A 14,824-nucleotide genomic window follows, 5' to 3' on the forward strand; every position below is an offset into this window, starting at 1 on the left:
CATCTGAGTGGATTGTTTTTATAGAACCCAAAAAAGGTGGAGTAGTTTATGTGTTTGTTGGATACTGGTGGTAGATTGCTACCTTTGTTGATTTTTGGGAGTTTGGGTGCTGCTTTGCAGAGCTTAGCTGTGTGATGCAGTAGGTCTGGAGATTTGGTATTTGGGTTCAGTTGTTACATTATGGTCAGTCTTTTGTTGCCTTTTGCATGTAATTTTTGTCATTTGTTGATTGTGCTTTGGAGGTGAAAAGTGATGAAAGGATGGTTCTAAGTAGTCATGAAATGATAGGAAATGTTGACTTGCTTTGTGTGCTGCTAGATTCTACTATATGGTCATAGGAGAATCCTTTGTTTCCTGTCATCTGTACTATAGTTTTTTTAGGAGTATCTTTTTCTCTAGGAAGTGTTCTGTTTTATGCATTAAGTATGCTTGCTGATGTATGCAGCTAGATATTTGCCCTTTTTCTACCTTTTTTTTCCCTGTGGTGTATGCTGCTGGTATGAGCTGCTTATCTAGGGTTGTGCATGAGAATATGTGGTCCTATAATAGCTTGATTTGTTGCTGTAAAAAGGCTGTTAAAATTGCCTAGGTATCTAAATTTGGGTTACATATAATGATTAGTGCCTTGGGTGTTTTAAAAAATTTGGTGCCTGTTTTTACAGGTCATGGACTTGCCACCCACACAAGTAGTGATGCCATTTCGTCCCCTTCTGAAGAAAATTACCAAGTACTTGAACTTTCCTGATCCGGATTACCAGTTTGTCGATGAGCCAGGGAGCATTGCTTGTGTGGTGATCAAGACAGATTGCGGCCCCATTGCATCTGTTTACATTGGTGGCTATACTAGCAGTGTAGAAGAGTCTTGTGAAGTGGCTGCTAGAAAGGTTGTTTATGACCTAATGAAAAAATATGAAATAGTTGTTGAGGATGTGACTTATTTAAGGAAACAAATGTATGATCGTTGTGGTCAGCTGTTTTGGTTGAAGAAGGAAGAGCTAGAACGCATTGAGAAGGAGGAATGAAAGGTGTGTATGTACGAAGACCTTCATTTTGAAACTGAGGATAACTATAGGAAGATTGTTGTGGATTTTGTTGTCATTATAAAGGCCATCTTTAAGACTGTTGAGATAAGGTGCACTCCGATTGAAACAATTGAACATTCTCCTGACGAGTATACTTGCTGTTTTACTGTCATGCCTCATAAAGAAGGAATAGGCTTTCGGTGTTTATTTAGTGATCGCTGCCGAACTGCAGTTGCAGCTAAGCAAAGCCTGGCTAGAAAGGCTATCGACTATCTTAGTGATGTCTTTAACCTTGTCATAGTTGATGCCAATTATAAGGTCACAGCAGCTAGGTTTGACGCCATCTTATGTACCTTAGAGAGGGAAAGCTATGTAGGTGTCAAAGAACGCGTGCTGGGAATTAAAGAGGAGTTGGAACCTTCCACCGTTCTTATTGAGCAGGATTGTCTTACTCCACTTGGGCAGGAATTTCAGGTGCCCGTGTCTATTCCACCTGCTTTGCCTCCTAAGAAGCGGCTTTTAAGACACATATATGCTGAAACATCTCCTTCTGCAGAATCTGGCTGTGAGATGGTTTCTGTCTTTCCAGTTCTAAAAGATTTGGCTAAGTGTTTTAAGCGAGCAAAGCGTGGTGCTAGGAAAAATTAGATCCTATTAGTGTAATGCAGAAGGGTGGTGTTGCAGTAGTTGTGTTGCCTAGCTCTTTTGTTTATTTGTGTAGCTGGGTTAGTTCCTTAGTACTAGAATTATCATAGGACTATCTGTTATTTACCAGGATAATGTCAGGGTTGTATTAAGTGACATTGTGTATGGCATCTTTTGTGACAAGTATTTCTGATCTTATGTATTTTGTATAATAAATATATATTTGATGTGATAATAGAATGGACTTGGCTAAAGTTTTTATGTATGTTTATTGTTGAGCCTATTCTGTTGATTTCTGAGATATGCAGAATATATGTATGTGTTGTTCAATGCTTTGTGTTTATTAGATTGCTAGCAATGCTATTGGCTAACTATCTATTATATTATGCATGTGTTGTTCAATGCTGTGTGTTTATTAGATTGATAGCAATGCTATTGGCTAACTATCTACTATATTATATATTTGTTAGTACCCAGGATCTATGCAGTATAGTTGCTCATACTATGGAATTATCGTGCGATAGCTGTTAAAGTCCTTGCCTGTTCAGCTATGAATATGTCCTGGAACATACGTTTTATCTTTATTATAGATGGATATACCATCTAAGGTTGTTATCCCGAGCTGTGTGTTTTGAAAATCATGGTGTAGATCGGTTATTACGAGAGCCATCATCTTCAAAAGGATATAAAACTAAACGGCTTAAGAGTTTAGAATCTGGCTCTCAGGATGAAATGTAAAGGTATATTTACATATTGAAATGTGTTTCGATGAATCTTTGCAGCCATGGAGCTGTTCTATCTTAGAAATATCATTTAATTTCTGCAATAGAGGCTATGTATGCATAGAAAAGCATCTAATGGAATAGTTACATGTTTTGCTGCTTCTGTTTTGCTAGGATGCAGAGTCTGCCAGCTGCAAAGCGTCCCAAAATACCTAAACCCAAGCGTCCCATTACAAGTAATGCAGGCTATGTCATACCTTATATGACACCGAATATCTATGGATATCATTTCAATATACATATAAATCAACATTTGTATGTCTCATTTTAACTAAGATCTATATGTTTCATTATTTTACAAATGTGATTTACTAAACAGGGATCCCTGATGCAGCAGTTGGCAATAACTTACCTACAGCACCCTATGAACTTCCGTCTCCAACTGAGTGTCCCAAGTGTGGGGCACGTAAATTTGCTTTTGAAACGCCTCACTTCTGTTGTGCTGATGGTGAGGTTAAGATTGCAGCAAACGAATGCCCTGAACAACTTGTGAGATTGCTCACTTCTATGGACGAAGATGCAAAACATTTTAGGCAGTATATACGCTTATATAACAACATGTTTGCATTTACATCATTGGGCGGGAAATTTGATGCTAAGACTAAAAAGGGGATATATGTCTTTAAGCTACATGGTCAGCTATATCATTATATTCCCTATTTACTTCCTGGAAAGGAAGGACCTAAGTACACGCAACTCTATTTCTATGATGGAGAACTTGAGGCCCGAAAAAGACTTGGTTGCTTTCCAGAGCTCAGGAAAGATGTGCTAGCTATTCTAATGGAAATTACTAAACTAAATCCTTATGCTAGACTCTTTCGTTCACTGAGAAAGATTCAGGTGACTGAATCTACACAGATTTTAATAAATAAAACAACTGTGCCAGATCAGCGTGTTTACAATGCTCCCTCAACTGATGAAGTTGCTGTCATATGGCCAGAAGGTACATCTTCCAGTGAATCAGAAAGTCCCCATATTTTGGTGACGGCAAAAAAAAAATAAATCTCAGCATGATAGACCACATGATGATTTAGCTGAAAATGAATTACTAGGAGATGGGTCAAGTTATAGTGATCTACCTAAAAAGAGTTCGTGTCATAGAATAATGCATTATTTTGGTTGCTATGATCCTTTACAATATCCGCTCCTTTTTCCATACGGTGAATGTGGGTGGACACAAGGTTTAAAGAAGATGTCTCGAGGTGGAATACAACAGCTGCGATCACAGACTGACCTTGTTTCTTCGTGTAGTGTTCATACTACTGAAGAGCTGCTAGAAGAGGAAGCAAGGCGTATGTACATTCTATATCTTTTAACACTTAGATTATCCATGAATGTAGGAAATGAAAATATAGTAAGAACAAAAGCAGAAAAACTACTATTAAAAAGGGCTAGGCTGGTATGCTTGGTTATGTTCTACCACGAAATTTTCAGTCTTCTACTGTGAATTATTTTTCCGATTCTTTTAAATTTGAAAAAATTTGTGCATTTTCAGGTGCAAGTAGAGGCTCGTCAAAGACAGATAGGAACATTTCAGCCAGGGAATACTATGCATACAAGCTGCAGTGCAGACCTAATAACATGTTGCTAAGAGGAGGAAGATGCCTCCAGCAATACATAGTGGATATGTATGTCAAAGTTGAGAATACACATTTGGATTTTTTCCGTAGAAATTAGCAGACTATAAGATCAGATCTGTATCAAGGAATCCTGGATACTATTGACTGCGGTGAGAATTGTGCAGCAAATGTGGGGCGAAAGGTTATACTGCCTCCGACATTCATTGGTGGTCCTCGAGATCTTAAGAAGAGGTACTTAAATGCAATGGCTTTGGTTCAGCGATTTGGCAAACCCGATCTATTCATTACAATGACCTGCAATGCTAATTGGCCTGAAATTAAACAAGAGCTTGCTGTTGGAGAAAAGGCACAAGACAGGCCAGATATTGTTGTAAGGATCTTTACAGCAAAAGTTCTTGCTTTAAAGCACTTGATTAAAAAGAAAAAGATCTTTGGGGACGTAGCAGCAATGATCTATGTTATCGAATTTCAGAAAAGAGGCCTACCTCATGCTCATTTCCTGATAATTCTGAATCAGGACTATAAAATCAAATGCCCTGCTGACTTTGACAAATTTGTTTGTGCTGAAATACTCTGCTGACAACAATCATCTTAGGACAATTATTATGAAGCATATGATGCATGGTCCATGTGGTCATTTGAATCCAGAGTGTCCTTGCATGAAACATAAGGGAAGTCATGGTCATTGTAAGTATGGGTATCCAAAACAGTTTTGTGATGAAACAAGAAATAGCAATGATGGCTATCCATTGTATCGGAGAAGAGATACAGGAAAATTCGAAAGACAGTCATGGATAATCAATGGGTCATTCCATATAATCCATATTTGTCAGCATATTTTGATTGCCACTTAAATGTTGAAGTCTGTTCCACTATAGAGGCAGTGAAGTATCTATACAAATATGTTTATAAGGGTCATGATAAGATATCTTTCAATATTGTGCAATCTAAAGATGTTGTAGCCATTCATGATGAAATACAACAATATCAATCAGGTCACTGGGTTTCTCCATGTGAAGCTGCCTGGCGCCTTTTTGGGTTTGATTTATATGAAATGCATCCACCAGTTTTGCTTCTCCCTGTACACTTACCCAATTCACAGGTTATACAGTTAAGACCCCATGAGCAGCTGACATCGGTTGTTTCAGATGACAAACGTTCAAGAACTTGCCTTACAGAATTTTTCCGCATGAACTGTAGGTTACCATCTGGAACAGGCTGGTTATACAATGAGTTTTGTGAGCACTATCGCTGGGATGCAGGCAGCAAACATTGGTATAAAAGGCAGAATAAAAAAATAGTCATTGGTAGACTAGCTTTTGTTGGACCTTCAGAAGGAGAAAGATACTATCTTAGATTGTTACTCCACAATGTCAGAAGTCCCAGGTCATTTGAAGATCTGCGAACAGTCAATGGTCATTTATGTGCTACATTTCAGCAAGCTGCACTCAAACTCAGGCTATTGGAAGAAGATGATTCAGTCGATTTATGTTTGAAAGAAGGTTGTGCAGTTCAAATGCCAATTGCAGTTCGCAAACTCTTTGCCACAGTACTGATCTTTTGCCAACCCAGCAATCCTGTTTCTCTCTGGATGAAATACTATAGTTTTTTGTCCGAGGATTTTAGACACAAATATACTTCTGATCCACAAAAAGTAAGGCAACTCACTGTCAGATCAGTTGAGTGGTTTCTAGAATCGATGGGCAGCTCTCTTGCTGCATATGGCTTAGACCATTTAGTTCAGCCTGATGATGATGAAATACGAAGAACAAAGGATATTGAAGATGCACTGAATGCTCCAATACCAGACTAGTGTTTACAATGCAAGAGTCAGCTGAATCAAGCTCAACGAGAGGCATTTAATGTTATAATGGATCACGTTAAAAGGAAAAAACATGGAGCATTTTTCATAGATGGTCCTGGTGGAACATGAAAGACCTTTTTATATAATGCTTTATATGCTGAAATAAGGCTCATGAATAAGATTGTTTTGCCAACTGCAACATCTGACATAGCTGCAGCCAATATTCCCTCGGGAAGGACTGCTCATTCTCGGTTTAAAATACCACTCGATCCTCTTGAATCACTTGCTTGTAATGTGCCTAAACAAGGCAGTCTAGCTGCACTACTAAGAGAAACAACCCTCATCATTTGGGATGAAGCTTCAATGGCCAAAAAAGAAAATGTAGAATCACTTGATGTGTTGCTAAGGGATATTTGTAACCCTGAACTCTTATTTGGAGGGAAAATTGTTGTCTTTGGAGGAGATTTCAGGCAAGTTCTTCCGGTTGTCCCAAAAAGAACACAACGCGAAGCAGTTGCTGCTAGCCTGGTCAGTTATGTTCTGTGGCCTCTGTTAATTAAATTTAGATTAACAGAGAATATTCGGGCTAGACAAGATCCAACCTATGCAGTCTTTTTGCTAGCATTAGGAAATGGACAGTTGCAGAACAGTGAAATGCTCTTGTTCAGCTTCCGCCAGCAATTGTACAGCCTTATGATGCTGCCGTAGGTCAGGATATGCAACTGACATCAGTTGCTTTTCCAGAAATGGATATGCCTCCATTTGATGCTAATATATTCACCACTAGAGCTATACTCACACCAATCAATGATGATGTAGATATTATTAATAAAATCCTAATAGCAAAATTTCCGGGTGAAGCTGTAGCCTACAAGAGTTATGATTCCATGATTGACGATAATTGCTCCATATATCCTACAGAATTTTTAAATAAACTCTGTCCTGGCGTCATGAGTCCTCATGAACTGTTATTGAAAGTCAACAGTCCAGTTATATTATTGCGTAACATCTTACCATCATCAGGTCTTTGCAATGGGACAAGGCTGATATGCAAAAAGTTCTTCCCAAATCTCATTGAATGTGTAATTGATGTTGGCCATCATAAAGGAGAGCATGTATTGATACCAAGAATTAATCTAAGACCATCAGAGTCTTCAGCTTATCCTTTTCAGTTTCAGCGTAAACAGTTTCCTTTAAAGCTGAGTTTTGCAATGACCATCAATAAAGCTCAAGGGCAAACGCTTAATAAAGTTGTTGTCTATCTTCCACGATCATGTTTTTCACATGGTCAATTGTATGTTGCCCTGTCTAGGGCTCGAGAAGCAGCAAATGAAAGTGTTATAACTGATATGGATGTTGATCGGTCAGATTTGGGTTATGTTAGAAATGTGGTATCCTATGATATTCTTTGTATGGCTGGCATCATCTAGCTACATCAGTGAGTGCTTTTTTTCTTAGCACTTCTTCTTATAATAGTCCATTCAAGTTTTGTGGTCCATTTTTATATTAACTCATCCAACTAGATACTTTTCTGTAATTGATTAATTGTAGAATTGGTTCTCTTCTGCAGGTTAGCCTTTTCAGTCAACTAACATCCTTTTTCAGTATGGCATAGTTCACTAAACAACAATCTAAGTATTAGTTAAGATATGGTATGCTATTAAGCAATTTTTGAACTTTTTTTTAAAGATTCTGGTATACAATCAACTTCAATGAACCACTAAGATCTTCTAAATGCCTGTTGGGTTTTGTGTATAGTGCTGGAAGCATTTTTTGGTGATCACAGAGCCATACAGTAGCAGCTTGGCTTTTGGGCTCTCCCTCATGCGTATGCCGAAGACAGTGAACCAAACAATATCTATAATGAGTAAACTGCTTATATGTGCTGTATAAACAACAACCTATCATGATCAACCTGCATTATATATATATATATATATATATATATATATATATATATATATATATATATATATATATATATATATATATATATATATAGTAAGCAGGCAAATAGACTGCTGTGATTGCTTTTAGTTTTATGTAGTTTGTAATGCCTTGGATACATTATTTGTGTTTGCTTAAAATACTAAACACAAAAGCATTGTAATTATAGAGTAAGAATTTAACAAATACAAAAATTAGCAACAAATCTGATAAAAAAACAGGAAAATAAATTATATGCTTTTCCTTTATTTTAAATAAAATAAGGAGGGTACTTTGGTTTAGCTACCACTGCCCAAGACACAGAACTAATGGAAGAGAAGAATTTGAGGAGAAAATATGTTCCTAGAAAATGGCAAAGAAAATACAAACCACATGCACAAGATATGGTTTATTGTTATACATGTAATGCATATGACACAAACAGTTAGTTCAATATCATTTTAAGCCATAGCACAAAGAAATTTACAAATTATAACACTTGACTAGCCTTAATTTAGATAGAACAACAGTACAATAAGAAATATTATATAGGAACATATATGCAGACTAAAAGATATGAAGATGCATTTGCAAATCTATATTTAGATATTATGAAAGTACATCCTATACATCTCTAATATATACACTTCCCTATTTTACAAGTAAGGTTACTGATTTTATGCAAAGAAATACAACAGACTACTGTTACAACAACAGTAAGTTTGAATTCTTGCTTCTTGCTTTTATTTTAATATTCTTTAGTTATTTTATATGCTCACTCATATTATAGTATAAATAAAAACAGTAGGTCTTACTGCTTTCCCATGCGCTTCATTATCTAGGCAGTGTATGCATCACCACCAGAAAAACTAAAGAAAAAAGGCCAAAAAAAAAACCTAAGGGTAAAAAAGAAGGTCATATTCTCACACATAAACATTAAATCTTCTGATCTTGGACAGGTATGTTCAGCCTATGCACTACTTCAGTATGTTGACTCTTATTCAATTTCTGAGTTGAGTTTAATTTGCAGTTATTGCTCGCTGAAAATGCACAATAGATTTCATGTGTGCTAGCATTTAATATTCAAACAGCTTTAGGCATCATGCAGCAAAAAAAGTCATTATTGGTCTGTATGTAATTTACTTATAGCATGCATAGATTCCTGTTGATGATAAAAATTACAAGTTTGTTCACCATGTAATTAATATGAATATGGCTGGTATTCTACTTGATTCTATCCCTCTGTATTTACCTAATCAGACCCTTTTAATTAAATGGTAGATCAGTATATGCACATCACACTAGAAAACTACTAAGTGTTATAGTCTTATAGGCTTAGTTGATTAACTAAGCATCAGGATTTAAAATGCTTTTCTTTCTGCTCTTATGTGCTCTATCAACTTATAATAGGCTTCTGTAGACATAAATGAGTGAGCTATCTCTTTTCAGCGCTTAATGGCTATTACACTGAATTTGATCTTATGGTGAAATTAGCATTAAGTAGAACCAAATTGTTTGCTTGGTGCAATTAGCATCTAAATATGCCTTTGATATGGTACCCTCAGTAAATTGTTACACTACGTGAGCTTTACCAAATCAGAAAACAACATTTCAGGCTAGAATATACTACATACATCATAGTATACTATATCATTCTTTAGATTCTTGTAACATCTACTTTTTAGGAGTTGTACACAATTATATCAACTAACACAAAACAGATCATAGATCCCTAAAACTGAGATACTGAGTTTTTGGGCTTTTTGGGTTATAATGAGTTGTTATACAGGTGAGTTCCCTATAATAAACCAAACATCTTTAAATCAAATTTTGAATTCAAAAAGTGAGTTGAGCTACAAGAATAAACTACTTAATACCAAAGATACAAAAGCAATATGCACCCTACTTATTTTCAAGCATAACAATAAATACAGTTTAGTCTTAAATGATATCAGCATAACAACAACATAGAGTTTAATTAGCTACTTACTCTAAAAACTAAGCATCTATATGTACACATTTATACATGATTTAGCGAGTCATAGCACCTAATAAGTTATAATAATTTGTTTCTAAAATCCAAACTTAATCAATCTTTTCATTCTGATTTCCATAATATAGTGTTATGGCACCACAGCGAAAATTTCTCGACGAGCTTGATACATCAAGTAAGTCTTACAAGGTTAAGGTACACATTGCAGAAAAAGGTAGAAAGCAAGAGTCTGAGAAATAGATATTGTACCAGTATCTCATTCTACAGGATGATAAGGTATGATTTATGCATGCCATTTATGAGTTATAGCTTATCACAATAGATAACCAAACATAGACCTATTCTTTTGTGGTTTTTGCAGAAAAATCGCATGAAAATGACATTATTTGGTGATCAAATTGATGCATACAAGGATGTAATCCTGTTTAGAGGCAACTATGACATTTCTAATGATTTAAAAAGGCCACTACATGCGCAATACAGAGCTAAAGAATCAGATCTGCCATTTCAGATGACTATAGGAAGCAGAACCCTTATCCAGTCTTTAGATCCCGAAGGAGAACAAGTGTTTCCTAGATATCAATCTCTTGCTTCTGTACCTAGAGTTTCTACTGATGATGTTAGACATGGTAAGCAAGATTTACACAGAAAATAATACATGTTTCTAAGTGACTATATCCACTTTGTATGCTGCAATTTACTCATAAATACTTTTCTTTTGTAGATATCCTGGTTATTGTGATGTATATTGCAGATGAACCAAAGAAGATTGTGACAACCCTGAACAAAGAATCATCTGTACGCGACTTGATGGTTATAGATCATAGGTACATGCAAATATACCTTACATAAATTCATTGTCACTGCAGTATTACCATAGCTATAATAGTTCCACTCTCACTCTGTGTACCTACTCTCAGCACTGATTCACCAGTAAAAGTGTGTACCTGGAATGATCTATCAGGAAAGCTATGCGAGACTCTTGTTTCAGAGAGTGACAATTTCAAAGTGATTGGCATCACAGCTCTTCGCCCTATTACTCGCAAAGGTAGCCTACACAACAGGCTAATATATAAATGTCTAACTTTACATTTTCTATTCAGTATCAGCCACTCAGTAATACTTTTTACCATTCTCAAATCCCAGGCTTTCAGCTTGAATCATCCATGTCAACTGTAATAATTGAATCGCCTGAAGGCGAGAAAGCAGCTGCCTTGACTGAGTGGTATCTTAGTTGTCAGACATTTCCTTGATTAGTTAATAGCATGTAAGTTAGATTCTTTGACACTAATGCACATTATATTCCTTGGTAACAGGGAAAGAAAGCATCGAAGTGTTTTAATCGAGCATCAAAATAGAGTTACAGCTGCTTGGAATCCACCAGCAGAAAGAATCCTAACAACAATTGCCCACATCAAGACCAAGAAGGTAAATGCTACTATACAAGAGTTGTGTGCTGCTGTTTCACAGCCTTCTTCGTCTTCTGTTGATAACAATAACATGTTTCGGTTTCATTTTCATGATATATGTTTCATAATGCAGGTGGCAAAGACACTTCCACAGGAAGTTTATTGGCTTAGAGTTACGGCATCTGATATTCAGTATGACAGGCTCAGAACATACATAGGATGTTCTTACTGTGGAAAGCGAACATAGTTGCCTTTAGGAGCAGTCTATGGTTGCATAGCTTGTGAGAGAAATGAAGTATCTGCTACTTATAGGTACCCAACACACTCATGGATTAGATTAAGTGTCTACAATGATATGTTGCCAACAAAAATTGAAAACTCACACTAAACTACCATGTTTACAGAGCAACTATCACTTTTACTGCTTCGGATGGAACTGGAGCACTTCAGCTTACCGCGTTTACTGAAAATTCTGTGCCACTGCTTGGCATGTCAGCTGCAGATATCTATCACATGAAGGCACTGGTAAATATTCCACAACTTACATTTAGTAGTTAGTACCACAGATCATAAATCCTTAATTTCTTTAACCTCATACATCAAAGACTAAGTATCAATCTATGCATACTATAGGATGACACAACCAAGTTTGGTCAGATAGCCAATAAGCTGAGAAACACCTACTTCCTACTCAAGATCGGCCCAACAACTGCTCTGGAACAGAACAAAGTGCTGCAATGGGGTATAAAAGGTGTGGAGATGGAAGACACCATAACACCTAATGCTGCAAGAAGCAGCTCTGAAAAATCTGCTTGTAAACATGCAGAAGCACCAACTGATACAGAACATGGTACAGTTAAAGAAGGCAATCCAGATGCAGCCAAAGACAGCCAGCTCCTAAGCAAGACCATAAAAAAAGAAACAGTTCATGCTTATGACTTATCAATCTTTAGCCAGGAAGAGGAAGATGCTTGCTTATTAGCTGAATCGATGGCTGCAACACAAAAAGCAGCTCAGTCAAGCACAAGAGAGTCTGGATCAAAAAGGAAAAGACTCAGTGCTATTAATGAATCTAAAACTGCAACACCAGTGAAGGATGCCATTGAATCTAAAATAGAGTCAACAATACAAGGCAAGAAGATCATGACAGAAAAAGAAAAAGATCCAGAAAATCATGCAGCACTTAAAGGAAAAGGGTGTGGCTTTTAACACAGAAATTGTTGTTGCTGAAACAAAGCCACCTGTTAAAAAAGAGAATGATAACAAGCGCAGGGCACTCAAGTTTGAAGATGATGATTCTGATGACCTTTTTGAATGAAAAAGAACAAGAAAGTCTGTGACAGATCAGTTGGATAGCAGCTTCAAGTATTAGTATTATGGTATGTGCATATTTATTAGGACTATGCCTTATAACTAAATATTTTGTATTATGTAGATGTTATGAAAGACATGTATCCTTAGATTACTTGTCCCACAATAACATCACATATTTAACCCATATCAATTATAGTTAAGGATTTTATAGGCTGTGGTCTTGGAAAGGAACAGAACTTATAGAAATTTCTGTTCCTAGACAACACCGTTAATAGTGTATTCAGCCTAACTTTTGTTGTCTGATTCCCTAGAGCTAAATAGAAATCTAATCAGACATTTTGGTTTTATATAGGAACAAGTAGCTTAGATTACATGTTCCTATGTAACACTACTTCTAGAAAAAATAGTCTTTTGCTATCTAAATGCTTGATTATAGTCTACCAGCCAATATTGTAATTAAAAAAAACAAAAGCTTAGCTTTATGTTCCTATGGCTGTAATCAGTAGCTTGTCTTTACGATATCAAGCTAATATAAATGATTGTTATGGTTTAGTAATCCAAATGCTTATATATAGCTTATCGTGCAATACTTTAAAAGAAAACCTAATAAGTTATACCGCTTCATCACAATTATCTCACCTTCCCTATATTGGCATAATTGCATAGCTTACAGCATTACACATTCTTATAAGAATCCAGAATATCCTCCTACTTATACCCTACAGAGTTTACATCAATTTTAAGATTCAGATACTTAAGTACTCTATTTGAGTAATTTATTGTTTGTATCATTTTATTTTTATTTATTTTTAAAACATGTCTGGATTGTATAGGTAGAAACACAAATGATGGCATACATGCTCTGATTAGATTTTATCCTGTAATTTTATCACAATAATTATAGATGAGTTCTTTTATCTTGCTTAACCATAGACTAATTTAAGAAAATTATGAACTGTATATCAGAGTAATTGATTTTTGTGCTTAAACACATAAAATAAAGGTGTTACTCAAAAGCAAATACAACCTACGATCAAAATTATACTACCAACAAAAAATACAAACTAAAACATTAATGCAAGAAAAAAGATAGAAATAAGATCCATTTCTCATACCATTACCCCATAATTATATATACAAAGCCTTCATCAGAACACACATTCATATCATTAACAATATACCAAAAAAAAACCAATAAAGCTCTAAAATAATCCTAACATTTTAAAATGTTTACCCATAAACAACCTTCCCAGAATAAGCAAAACCCAACTCCTACACACAAGCTTTCACATTAGGCATTTTAATCAGAAATTTTCATGCGAAACATAGAAGAGTCTTCGCTTGTTTCGCGATTTCCTTCCACACAGTTCCCAGAATCAGAGGCCGAACCACTATCACCATCATCAGTGCTCTTAGATTCATCATCCGCATCCTCTGGGTCTGCAACCAGTTTTTCCATCCTCTCACTCTTAGAATCAGAATCCGCATCACTTTCCCCATCTTTATCAGTCTCCTCATCTTCTTCAGATTCATCTTCGTCTTCTTCAGATTCTTCGCCTCCTTCTTTTGGCTCTACTGCTTCCTTCTCGACATCTTCCTTGGTCTCAGCTTTTCCCTTACTTTCCACTCCCTGATCTTTTGTCTCATCACCTTTCTTGCTTTTCTTTTTAGCTTCATCACTGTCTGACTCAACAATGATCACAGGACATTCTCCACAGTTCCTCGCTTCCGCTTGTGGCTCGCTTCTCCTTTTTCTTTAGTACTTTCCGCTTTTGACACTCCTTGTTCTAACAATTTCAGATGACTGTCCATCTTCATTGTCATACTCATAGCATAGACTCGAAAACTTGCAACATTTTGCTCTTGCGACCTAGCCTGATTTGGCTTCCAGATTGGAGGTGCAAATATTGTCCCAGAAGTAGCCGTGCTATCGGTGCTAGCCATTGTTGTTGGTAAGATGCAAACACAAAAACACAGAGAAGAAGGAAAGATGAAACAAAAAAAAAAAAGAAAAGAAAACAGGAAAATGAAAGACAAGACAGCAGAGCAGGGCACAATTTATACACCACACAAAAGAAAGCTTTCAACTGACCAACAAGAGGAAGTCCAACAATCATGACAAAATCTAGAAAGAATAAAAGAACTTATACTTACAAAGTACAACTTTTCAACTTCTTTAGATTGATATATATGTACATACAGTTACAATTCTAAAAATAGCAGCTCAGAATTCGTAGCATTCCTTACATACACAATATCGACACACACGTGTGTTAGTTATAATTTCAGTATAAAATTTATTCTAATAGATTTTAAAAGCGCAGAAATTTTAAATAAGTTATATATAGA

At 36.0% G+C, this 14,824-nt stretch overlaps 2 protein-coding genes across 2 annotated transcripts; one reads left to right on the plus strand and one right to left on the minus strand.

Moving 5' to 3' along the window:
- The first annotated feature begins 1,684 nt into the window (after positions 1-1,684).
- Positions 1,685-4,609, plus strand: LOC110690793. Its single transcript, XM_021867682.1, has 9 exons — positions 1,685-1,747; positions 1,798-1,850; positions 2,258-2,401; positions 2,564-2,625; positions 2,769-3,392; positions 3,502-3,741; positions 3,790-3,848; positions 3,945-4,014; positions 4,194-4,609. The coding sequence occupies exons 1-9, from the start codon at positions 1,685-1,687 to the stop codon at positions 4,607-4,609; spliced, it is 1,731 nt and encodes a 576-aa protein (XP_021723374.1).
- A 9,166-nt stretch (positions 4,610-13,775) lies between these two features.
- On the minus strand, positions 13,776-14,419 carry LOC110690794 (glutamic acid-rich protein-like). Its single transcript, XM_021867683.1, has 2 exons — positions 14,239-14,419; positions 13,776-14,158 (listed from the first exon to the last, which is right to left on the minus strand). Exons 1-2 carry the CDS (start codon positions 14,417-14,419, stop codon positions 13,776-13,778), a joined length of 564 nt encoding a protein of 187 aa, XP_021723375.1.
- Between the last annotated feature and the right edge of the window lie 405 nt (positions 14,420-14,824).

Source organism: Chenopodium quinoa, unplaced genomic scaffold (assembly GCF_001683475.1).
Source record: "Chenopodium quinoa cultivar QQ74 unplaced genomic scaffold, ASM168347v1, whole genome shotgun sequence".
NCBI classification, from domain to species: Eukaryota; Viridiplantae; Streptophyta; class Magnoliopsida; order Caryophyllales; family Amaranthaceae; genus Chenopodium; species Chenopodium quinoa.